The sequence below is a fragment of the Protopterus annectens genome, chromosome 10.part0, assembly GCF_019279795.1.
Source record: "Protopterus annectens isolate FY-2018-M chromosome 10.part0, PAN1.0, whole genome shotgun sequence".
Classification (NCBI taxonomy): Eukaryota; Metazoa; Chordata; order Ceratodontiformes; family Protopteridae; genus Protopterus; species Protopterus annectens.
Window position 1 is genome coordinate 22,604,679 of NC_056744.1, and position 12,606 is coordinate 22,617,284.

The following is a 12,606-nucleotide window of genomic DNA, read 5'->3' on the forward strand; positions in this document are numbered from 1 at the left end:
TGTAAATATCCGACAGGTTTTCTGGGAGCAGGAGGCAAAGAATCAGGGGCCAAACTAGATTTTGAGAAAGCATCATCAACAATGTCTGGTACAGGAGGTGTAGCTAAAGGCCTATGCTGAGGCAGGAGTAAGAAATCCCTAAGCCTCTTTTTTGAATCAGAAAAATCCTGGCTTTCCCAGTGTAAATGCTCCCGTAGAGTATGTAAGGTTTCACCAAAAGAAAAATCCTCTGGAGGGGAAGCAGAGGGAATAGAGTCCTCTGCATCAGAATCCTCAAAAGTAGATAAGGGCAAATTCAGATCATCAGAAGAATCAGAAAAATCAGAATCCTGTTCAGAAGATTCATAAATAACTTCAGACCTAGGTCTCTTAGAAGGGGGAGGCTGGCTTCCCCTGATTAGATTATAAGATCTTCAGCAATTCTTATCATTTGTTTTTTAGGCATAGAGGCCTGAGCATGCGGCCTGGGTTTCAGTTTCTTAGGCACGATTCGAGATTTTGGCCTAAATGAAGAAGGAGGCGTCAGTTTAATATGCAAGTCCGTAGGCCTGAATACACTCTCAGAAGCCGGTGCCTGCACAGCGGCTCCGGACCCAGCCAAGGTAGAGACATCCGCAGGTTCCACAGTTGAAGCATCTCACGGCATACAGAACTCCGAATGGGTTTCAGTAGAGGCCTACGAGTCAGAAGTAGCAGGTATCAGGACCTGCGAAAGCGCCTCACTGAGTACCGGTGAACTGGCGACTGGCTTAGGAGAAGCGTCGTCGGCAGCTTTGGACCTCGGTGGCCTGTCTCTGTCTTTATCTTTGCGTTTTTTCGGAATCCCGATAGTTGGAAGGCTAACCGATGACATTTCTGGATAATTAAACCAAGAACCGAAATATTTAGAAGCAAAAATATAGCGATGACGGATAATGCGCTGTTTAAATAAAGCACAAAACCGACAGCAAGGCACGTTGTGGTCAGGGCCTAGGCAAGGAATACAGTACGAATGAAAATCTTTGTGAGGTATTTGCTTTCCACAAGTAATGCAATTATTAACTTTTACTGACATCGGTAAGGAGCAAGAAAAAGTTTCCCCAACGGGGTACTTAGCTTTTAGTTGAAGACTTCGGTTCTGAAACTCGAAAACGAAAATTTCAGGAGTCGGCCAACCGGCACTTGCGAACTGCTTCTGCTTCGGGCACCGCACGGCAAGAAAGACTGGTGTAATGGCGTCGGCTGAATGTTTTATACCCCTGACGACCCAACGTCATGGAAGAAGGGACAGCAACTGACGCAGGACCCAAGACTATGTTAATCAGGCCGACTGAGGGCTACTGCAAGCAGATAACCCAAATGTAATGACTGCAACAGTGAAACACGAAGAACATCTGCCTTATGATGGCTTGTAGTGCACTCAAAACACCAGTATTCAACATCTATCAGAAATATAAACCTGTATAATGCTTATAAGGGCTCATTTCTTCCTAAATGCAAGGCACAGAGACTCTGAAAATGAAAGATGCAGCTAAAAAGATGCTGATTGAAGAGCAGGCAGCTTTACAACACAGCTGTTTAGAATGACACGATAGTATACTTAGGTCTGGATTACAGTCCATGGGTCACATTCTTTTCTTAGCTCCAAAACTTAGCTATAACTTTTTACTTATTGCTGGCTTCAGCCTTTGGATGACTAACATGTACATTTATGTATGGGACAAATTAGCATGGAGGACATATATAAAACATTCGCCAAAATTAATTTTACACACTGTAGGCAACTACGGTATACTAGAAAGACTTACTTCTCTTTGTGCTTTCAAGTCACTGGAAATGTTTCAGTTTCATGCTGTGTCACCACAGAAAACAGCATATCAAAATATGAAGCAGTAATTTACCTATGACTGACTCAACTGTGTCGCTGGTTGGATAAAATGGAAGGGCATTGGCATTCATGCCAGGAATACTGCAGGCACCAATTGGGCTAGGAGGAGCCTCCTCTAGGCTGGATGTTATACTAGATGAAATGCTAGAGGTCAATGGACTACCCACTGGTAGACCTCCTAATGAATCCTGGAATGACAGAGACACATAATGGTTAGTATTTATCATACAACAATGGAGTAGTACTCAGAGTGCAAATATCCTGCAACTATCAGGTGTGCATTGCTGCAGACCTGGAATCACAGCATTTCTCAATACAGGTACAAATTTACTTTGTAGTAAATAAATGAATAAATAAGTAAAGGTTAGTACGAACTACTAGCTTATTTAACTTAGCATGTGACTTAAGCAGAAGCTCATCTGACTGGATATCTTAAAAGAAACAGTGTAAAAGCAATGTAATGTTTTAACATTCACAGCTTACAAAGAACTATATAATGCATCAATACACAACATAAATTGGTCTTAATTTTAATTTTCATAGCTGGCAGTCCCCGTAAATTGTCGAAAAGAAACTGATTCAACTTAGTAACATCTTGTAAAGTGAGCTGAACTTAAATTCTGATGACAAAGAAAAGGTGTAGAACTGATTAACCTCTTTACCAACTATATGGCTTATGTACTAACCTGTGTGTGTGTGTGTGTGTGTGTGTGTGTGTGTGTGTGTGTGTGTGTGTGTGTGTGTGTGTGTGTGCGTGTGCGTGTGTGTGTGTGCGTGTGCGTGTGTGCGTGTGTGTGTGTGTGTGTTTGTTGTGAGGGAAGAAGTGCAAGATTCAGACAGACACTAATAACAGTTTCCCTCTGATCCAGCACATGGTCCTTTGACAGTGCCTGGAAGAGGAAAGTCATCCAAGTAAGCATAACTATGGATCCCATCTCAGTCAGAGGGTTGAAGGAGCTGGAGTGATAAAATCCGTATGCATGAGTATTTTCTCTTTCTAAATACCAGAACATGTGGCATTCTTCACATTCAAAAAACATTTCAAGCAGTCAAAAACTTTAACTGGAGACTTTTTAGCTTAGAAAACTAATCATCTGCTACAACAGGTCAATAAATTAGGTTCAGCCAATGTCTTAGCACAGAGTTTGAATCAACTACTAAGAGAAGGCATCATGCTGTAATATGCATCAACTATCCTTGTAAACCACTGCAGCCCCTGGGAGCTACACGAAGTTCTGTAACTACTAAGAGAAGGCATCATGCTGTAATATGCATCAACTATCCTTGTAAATCACTGCAGCCCCTGGTAGCTGCACAGAGTTCTGTAACTACTAAGAGAAGGCATCATGCTGTAACATGCATCACACTATCTTTGTAAACCACTGCAGCCCCTGGGAGCTACACGAAGTTCTGTAACTACTAAGAGAAGGCATCATGCTGTAACACGCATCACACTATTCTTGTAAACCACTGCAGCCCCTGGGAGCTACACAGAGTTCTGTAACTACTAAGAGAAGGCATCATGCTGTAATATGCATCACACTATCCTTGTAAACCACTGCAGCCCCTGGGAGCTACACGAAGTTCTGTAACTACTAAGAGAAGGCATCATGCTGTAATATGCATCAACTATCCTTGTAAATCACTGCAGCCCCTGGGAGCTACACAGAGTTCTGTAACTACTAAGAGAAGGCATCATGCTGTAACATGCATCACACTATCTTTGTAAACCACTGCAGCCCCTGGGAGCTACACGAAGTTCTGTAACTACTAAGAGAAGGCATCATGCTGTAACACGCATCACACTATCCTTGTAAACCACTGCAGCCCCTGGGAGCTACACGAAGTTCTGTAACTACTAAGAGAAGGCATCATGCTGTAATATGCATCACACTATCCTTGTAAACCACTGCCGCCCCTGGGAGCTACACGAAGTTCTGTAACTACTAAGAGAAGGCATCATGCTGTAATATGCATCACACTATCCTTGTAAACCACTGCCACCCCTGGGAGCTACACGAAGTTCTGTAACTACTAAGAGAAGGCATCATGCTGTAACATGCATCACACTATCTTTGTAAACCACTGCCGCCCCTGGGAGCTACACGAAGTTCTGTAACTACTAAGAGAAGGCATCATGCTGTAACATGCATCACACTATCTTTGTAAACCACTGCCGCCCCTGGGAGCTACACAGAGTTCTGTAACTACAAAGAGAAGGCATCATGCTGTAACATGCATCACACTATCCCTGTAAACCACTGGCGCCCCTGGGAGCTACATGAAGTTCTGCAACTACTAAGAGAAGGCATCATGCTGTAATATGCATCACACTATCCTTGTAAACCACTGCCGCCCCTGGGAGCTACACGAAGTTCTGTAACTACTAAGAGAAGGCATCATGCTGTAATATGCATCACACTATCCTTGTAAACCACTGCCGCCCCTGGGAGCTACACGAAGTTCTGTAACTACTAAGAGAAGGCATCATGCTGTAATATGCATCACACTATCCTTGTAAACCACTGCAGCCCCTGGGAGCTACATGAAGTTCTGTAACTACTAAGAGAAGGCATCATGCTGTAATAACGCATCACACTATCCTTGTAAACCACTGCAGCCCCTGGGAGCTACACTGAGTTCTGTAACAGCTACCAGCCTCAATACCCCAAATTACTAAGGCAGGAAGATGAGAGAGGAAAAGATGGAATCTTAAGGCTTAAAATAAAAATTCAACAAACTAGTTTAGATCGAGGAAGATTGTTCTTCTTAACGCTCAAAAGAAACAGCACTCTAATTCAGGACAAATGGGGGGGCATTACACCCCAGTTCAACATGACCTTCCAGCTATTCTTCCAGCTTCACGTCCCTGACCACCCACTTCTATGTTGCAGTATCCAGCTCTGCCAGAGTCTTTAAAGAAAGAACATTTCAGGAATGAAACGACAAAGCATAAGAAAATAATTAACATGATTTTGATTGGAGCAAAAGTAAGAATGTTATTCTTAAGTTGTTCCAGTCAGGGCACACTAAACAGAGATGGTCAAACCACCAGGAATCTAAACAGTTTCAAGCATGGATTTAAAAATGGAGCCATGACCATACTGAGACATTTAAAGCACCAAATGGATACCTCTGGGCTGCTGAATTAAGAGGTCCAAACTGATTACTCAATCAGGTCTCCATTATAGTTTCTGATTTTCTGATCTCACATTTACACTATATTGTTGCACACTGACCTCCAGTTAATAAACTGTACCGTTGATGGGACCAGCAGTATGAACATTCTATCTGTCTGCCTGTCCACCTGTGACCCAGACAGGGACATTACCAGCTGCAAGCACCATTTGGATACCAAACTGTCTGGACTGAAAAAAAAAAAGGGGGCTGCAAAGCCAAATAACAGAGCAAATATGTGTAAATAAAAAGTTTCAAAAGCAGCTATAAGAAGGAAGGATGAGTAACTGTTTGCAAACAGCAAGCATTTCATTCTAAATGACGGGGTCAGACAGACCGGTAAATTAAAGCTTGGCTACTGTTTCTTTCCCTTTTGGGAGTCTCACCAAAAGACAAACTTACCCATGGGCAGAGCATCCCGAATGGCCTTGTCTAAACCATGCCATCAAGTGCAGGCACATATCCAAGTCTGCTGCCAAGCCACAATATCAGAACAAACTTGTAGAATCATACATTAAACCCTACAGAGGGAAATATCATACGGGTAATTCCAGATCTGGAATATTTCAGTGCCAAGTCCAGACTGTAATTGGGACAGATGAGAGACAGATGGTTATGACACCCAAGACTCATCTGTCAGATAAGGCCATCGTCTTCGCTATCCTGTCCAAAGCTATAGGCCCCTTTATCTGTCAGAAAGGTGGTGTGACCCAAGACATTTGCTGGACAAAAGATATCACACAGTAATCTATCCTAGGATACTGGGTAAATATGACACTGTACACTACCTTGAATTTACAAAAGATATCCTTTTTCTTCCTTAGGAATAGTTGGAGCTGAATTCAGAAGCTTCCATACTGCATAAATGGCAATTTTCAGGAAAAGCCCTAGGGTGTTTAAGTATGAAACCTTGATTAACAGCCCAGGCAACCAGTGCTCAATTAGCATCATCATCACTGGACATGGAGACAGATGAGTTTGAGTGATCAGCGCCAGCTTATCCACCCCTGTGGGGAGGGAGGTGGTTAAGCTTGTCACATCAGCAACATCTACTGTTGCGTGATCACTAATGTAACAGGTCAGACAGGCTCATGTTGTTTAAGACGTGTAAGCACCACTGAGCTGGACAGGCAGACATGTGGGAGTACAAGTCACTCCCAAACCAAGCAGTTGATATGAGCGTGCAAGCTGCCTATCAGAGGTGGGGTAGGTGAGTCATGGCTTGAACCTCTACAGGACAAATATCTGGTCCACTCCTTAATGCCTGAATTTTATCTTCCAAGGGAATGAATGGACCTCCTGAATTGGGAAAAATGGAGAGTACGTCTCTCACCCAGTACAGGGATACCCAGCTCTTGACACTAGAATAGGCAAACAAGTCAATGGGGAGCAGGAAGGGGAAGAATTGGGCAAGTCCCACAGGAAAGTAACAACAGTCATTCTTCAAGATAAATTCCATGATAAAGATTATCTACTGATCCTCAGCTTTCTTCCTCTCATGTTGGTTTGAACACTTCAGAAATGTGCACAAGAAGCAGTTGTCAAACCAAAGTGGACTTCAAAGTTTAAGCATTTCCACAAAGACTGGTTCATTATGAGGGATGCTATGGGCAGAGAGTTTCATTATCTTAGCTTTATCTGCCACAAGGACCTCAGGATTATTTTAAGATCTTAAATTTATCTGCCATTGACATCAGGATCTTCACAATTTCATTCCTGGTGGACAACGAGGGAGAACAACACACACTGCTTCCCCCTCAACTCTAGCAGGAGGTAACCAGAGCTCCCCAATATATAAAGCAATAAGCTGGTAGCAGATGGGCATTAGTTGTCAGGACAAAAGGCTCCAATATTCATAACACAGTACATTAGAAATGTTGCTGTTTCATGAGAGGCCATCACACGGCTTCAAGGTTAATGTCTGTTGCTAATGGCATACCCTCACAACTGTGAGAAAAGTTCCCACTAGATACTGAATAGTATATGGGTATCCAGTCTTTAGACCATCCTCATTAGCTCTAGAGTGAAAGAACCAACAAGACTCTCCCAAACTTTATCTTGATTTTACTTTTAATTTGATCCCTTATTTCACCATTGTTATTGGTTTAGTTAGAATATGTAGTGTTTAACTTAATATTTATATATTTTGGAAGTAATTTTCCATCCCTCTATCATTTAATGCTTTACTTGTAGAATTTACATCTCCATAAATATATATGAAAGTTACCAGAATCTCCTCAATACCTGAAGTTTCTTTGTATTAATTCAGGGCTGAAGAGGTTTTTAATTTGATTACCTCTGGAAAGTATTTCACTCCTTTTAGGTAATCTGCGTAAACCCTTTGGAGTCATTACATAGAAAGTAATTTAATTTTCTCTAGAGCTACTTCAGTTTTAGGATTTAAAATTTCTTGGCATTGTCTTTAGAGTTTTTAATAAACTCCATTTTATTTTGGTCACCTTTCTGATGTTTCAGTTTAGTATCATGATTAGTTTCCCTTGAATTGTGATTAACTCATCCCATTGTTTACTTTCCTATGGCACCAGTATTTAACTTAAAGTCCATAGAAATAAGTCTCCTGAATTCTATCAGGTAAGCCTTGCTTGACTCGTGGGAGGACAGAGGGAGAGGCTCCATGGTCCTGAGTTCAATCACTAGCCTTCGTGGACAAACTTCAGGGATCACTCCACATAAGCTACTGCACATGGTCAAGCTCCTAATGCTTCAATGTAAAGGTCAGGGCTAATACCCCAGACTGCATGCTCCCAAGGTGGCTGCTAAGGATGCACTTCTGTCACCACCAAAGATGAGAATAAAAGCAACCTGTCAGCCTTCAAGGAACCAAATCACCTAGCCTCCCTGACCTCTGACTTTTTCCAGTCTGTGCAATACTGCCTGACGACTGCATATAGGGGCATCATGCCAGTCTCTGCACTATCATCCTTCACAGCTGCCATCTTCTGGTAAGTGACAAAGGCATTAACCTTTTCATGATTTCTAAAGGCTTCAGTTATAAGCTGCTGCACCATGACTAATGCCCGCTGCACCATGACTAATGCCCCCAACAAAACTAACAAAGACATTATTCTTCTTTTCAAAGGCATACAGAAATGTCACTGAAGAACTATAAAGTACAGTTGTGTACACTTACCATAAATGTAGATGTTCGAGTGTATTCAATGTTGCAGTCCTAACCAATGGGTTATCCGGCTCCTGGTAGCCCTCGATCGGCCAGAATACCAAAGGTAAGTAAATATGACATCGGCTGTCGTCGGTTGTAAAGGATGTCAGGACGTCCGATACAAAAGGAGGCAGCCAACGTCACTTCCTCAGTCTTTCTTGCCATAACAGTCAGGAGTCCCTAGAAAACAAAGCTTAAGCCAAAAGAAACTTTGGCAAATAAAACCAGATTCAGCCTGTACCTTAAGAAAGGAAAACAGGAAAGGACCAAAAAAGGGGGGAGGGAAACCAAGACTGCAACAGTGAATACACTCGAACATCTACATTTATGGTAAGTGTACACAACTGTACTATGTTCATCGTGTTTCACTGTTGCAGTCCTAACCAATGGGTTGATTATCAAAGCCCAGAGAAAAGAGAGGAGGCACCAACAGAATCAAGGATTGGAGAGAATGCCCTGCAGAACAGCAGTGACAAACCCTGCCCTGGCTCTAGAAAACAAAGGCAAATTATAATGCTTTGTGAAAGTGTGAACAGAAGACCATGTGGCAGCCTCTAAAATGTCTTTAGTAGGGACACCCCTTAAAAAGGCTGCAGAAGTGGAAGCTGCTCTTGTGGAGTGCGTCCTAACCCCTTGAGGAGGAACCTTGCCATGAAAGGAATAACAGAAAGTAATGCAATGTGCAATCCACTTAGAAATGGTTTGCTTAGAGATAGCTTTGCCCTGAGCTCCAGGGGCAAAACTGACCAATAACTGTGCTGATTTCCGAAGGTCTTTAGTCCTGTCCAGGTAAAACCTGAGCTGTCTGTGCACACCAAGAGAATGTAGGATCCTCTCACCTCTATTGTGAGGATTAGGAAAGAAAGTAGGAAGATGTATGGACTGATTAAGAGTCAGGCTAGAAACCACCTTAGGCATAAAGGAGGGGTTGGTTCTCAGAGAGACACGATCTGCATGGAAAATAAGAAAAGGCTCCACAGCCATCAAAGCTTGTAGCTCCGAAATCCTCCTTGCTGAAGTTATAGCCAAAAGGAAGGCAGTCTTCCAAGAGAGAAAAGTACAGTTGTGTACCTACCATAAATGGAGATGTTCGAGTGTATTCACTGTTGCAGTCATTACTCTTGGGTTATCCTGCTGGCAGGCTACCCTCAGTCGGCCAGAATTCCAAAGTCTAGGTCCGGCGTCGGTTGCTGTCACCCCTTCTCTGACGTCAGTGCGCCAGGGGTATAAAAGATGCAACCGATGCCATTTTTTTTCAGTTTTTCTTGCCCCACATGTCAGGTGCCCCCAAATTGGTAGGCTGAAAAATATGCCAATAAAAATGCATGCACAAAAATAACATTTCCTTCATCTACAAGCAAATACACCAAATAGGTTGTACAGGATAGAGAAGTGCAGCTAAGTCCCAGCAAAGAAAAGGGGGATGGTGGGTGGATAACCTGGACTGCAACAGTGAATACACTCGAACATCTACATTTATGGTAGGTACACAAATGTACTATGTTCATCGTGTTTCGCTGTTGCAGTCATTACTCTTATGTTGAATCCCAAAGCTGAGGAAGGGTGGCTGGGCTAAATAGGATTAGGAGAGGCTATGAGGCCCTGCAGAACTGCAGTGGCAAAGCCTGCTCTGGACTTAGAGTAAAGAGGTAAGTGGTAGTGCTTTGTGAAGGTGTGCACTGAACTCCAAGTTGCAGCCTCTAAGATATCTTTGGTTGGTACTCCTCTGAGGAAGGCTGCTGAAGTGGCTGCTGCTCTGGTGGAATGAGGCCTAATGCCCTTAGGCACTGATTTGCCATGTTGAAAATAGCAGAAATGGATGCAATGGCCTATCCATTTAGAAATAGTCTGTTTTGAGATAGCCTTTCCTTGTGATCCTGCAGCATATGACACTAAAAGTTGCTCAGTCTTTAGCATAAATGTAGGGTTTGTCCTCAAAGAAACCCTGTCTGGATGAAAAATGATGAAAGATTCCATAGCCATGAGTGCTTGTAACTCCGAGACTCATCTTGCAGAGGTTATTGCTAGGTGCAGAGCTGTTTTCCAGGATAAGAATCTTATATCTGCTGTTGATGCTGGCTCGAAAGGAGGCAGTGTGAGTTTGTCCAAAACATAATTGAGGTCCCAGGCCGGAATTGGTGCTCTCCTTGGAGGCCTAATGTTTTTGGCCCCTCTGAGGTACTGCCTTATTAAAGGATGAGAGAAGATAGGTGGTTCCGTATTGTAATCCAATGGCCACAGGTCATTCACCCATCACTGTTCCTCTCTCCAAAAACTACATTGGCTTGAACTTCCACATCAGCTCAATTACATTCAGCTTACCCTAGCCCATAAGCTCATTAACAACCCCTCTCTTTGTCCCTCCCTGTCTTCTGCTTTTAAGTTTCACTTACCTGATAGAATCTTAAGGTCAAACAATCAAAACCTATTAGAAATACTTAAACCAAAACGCCCCCCAGGCAAAAACCTACTATCCTTTAACATAGCTCGTCTTTGGAACTCACTCCCACCGTCCATTCGTACCATCTCTAATCTTTATTCGTTCAAAAACTCTCTTCATATTCATCTTACGTCCCAATGGGAATGCTCTTGTTCCCATCCATCATAAAAATATGGAACCCTTCATCCTTCATCCTCCATTCATTCACTTCCTACTCAACAAAGCCTATATACTTATTACTTTCTTCAAATCTAACCACACTATACAACAACATAATCCTACCTCTTTAATGCCCTAACTCACCTCTCATTTTTTGTACTTTAACTAATATTTCGCATTTTTGAATGTACCTCAAATGCAAAAGTAATGACTGTATTCTCTTTTACATTGTATAAGTAGCTTAGCTCTGTTGTTTTCACCTTGTCTGTTAGTTTGCATTAAGAGCTTTTTCAAGTGTATCTACATATTCTGTATGTCTGTTCTTTTTTGGAGCTTTTCTCCCCAGGACTCCATTGAAAACGGGTTCTTTTAGGCCCAATGGACTATCCTGGTAAACCAACTGCAAATAAATAAATAAATAAATAATGGGCTGAAATGGCAGAGGCATGAATCTTAATTGATGAGAAGGAAAGGCTTTTGTTCAGCATCTCAGTTAGGTATTGTAAAATCTGAGGGATATTTGGTACAGACATGTCAATGGCTTGTTCCTGGTTCCAAGCACAGAATCTCTTCCATTTTTCTGCATAAGATTTTCTGGTGCTGGGCCTCATGGCCTCCAAGATAACAACCATAACAGCTTTTGAAAGAGAAGTGTTCTGAATGGCTACATTATCCACCATGCTGCCAGATGCAAGGTCCTAAGTTGGCTGAGCAGGATCTGGGTCAGCAAGTGAGAAGTTTACGGCAATATCCATGCTGGACCTTCAGACAAGCTCTTTAGGATTGGGTACCAGTGCTGGCATGGCCAGTCTGGTGCAATCAGTATCATTTTTGGCTTCTCTTGTCTGACCTTTAGGAGTACCCTGGGAAGGAGAGGCAGTGGGGGAAAAGCATATACCGTTAGATTTTTACAGCTGAAGGATAGGGCGTCCACTTTCCATGCTTGCTTGTGATAAATCCTTGTGCAAAATCTCTGCAATTGGCAGTTGTGAGGGGAGGCAAATAGATCTATGTCTGGGCAACCCCATTTCCTTATTATCATGCTGAAGACTTGTGGATCCAGTTTCCATTCGTGGGGATCCATGAGGTTTCTGCTTAGTTCGTCTGCCAGAGTATTTGTTTTTCCTGTCAGGAATTGTGCTTGCAGGTGAACTTGAAAAGCCAATGCTGTGTCCCATAAGGTCATTGCTTGTCTGCAGAGGGGGTAGGAATGTGTACCTCCCTGCTTGTTTATGTATCACATGAGCGTAGTGTTGCCAGTCTTTATCAGTAACTGTCCTGGATGAAGCAGGTCCTTGAAAGCTGTCAGGGCATTTTGAACAGCTAGCATCTCTTTTTGATTGATATGAAGATGCATCTGGTTTGCAGGCCATGTGCCCTGAATACATTTTCCTGCCATATGGGCCCCCCAGGCATAATCTGATGCATCCGTTGTCAGTGTCTGTCTGGCTGTGGGTAAACTGAATGGCAGACCCTTGTTGTGGTGACAGGCTTCTGTCCACCATCGAAACTCCTGTTGCAGGCAGGGTATGAGTGCAATTACTGTCGCCAGGCTGTGGCAATGCTGAGTCTAAACACTTTTTAGGTACCATTGTAGTTTCCTCATATGCAGTCTGGCATATGGAATTAGTAGAATGCAAGATGTCATGAAACCCAAGGCCTGCAAGATTTTCCTTGCAGATAAGTGGGTTTTTGTTGCCAATTTCTTGAAGTAAGTAGTCAGATGCTTTTGTTTGTCTGGCGTGAGATAAGCCATCTGGGCAGTTGTATTTAAGCTTGCAC

General features: G+C 42.8%; 1 protein-coding gene across 2 annotated transcripts in view; it reads right to left on the bottom strand.

The window, feature by feature from the left end:
- The window catches only part of UNK (unk zinc finger), an 874,631-nt gene that overhangs the window by 206,484 nt on the left and 655,541 nt on the right, over positions 1 to 12,606 (bottom strand). For both annotated transcript variants that reach the window (XM_044084965.1, XM_044084967.1), the window contains one exon: positions 1,881 to 2,055. In XM_044084965.1, coding sequence (XP_043940900.1) covers positions 1,881 to 2,055 — 175 coding nt within the window. The remainder of the gene's footprint in view (positions 1 to 1,880; positions 2,056 to 12,606) is intronic.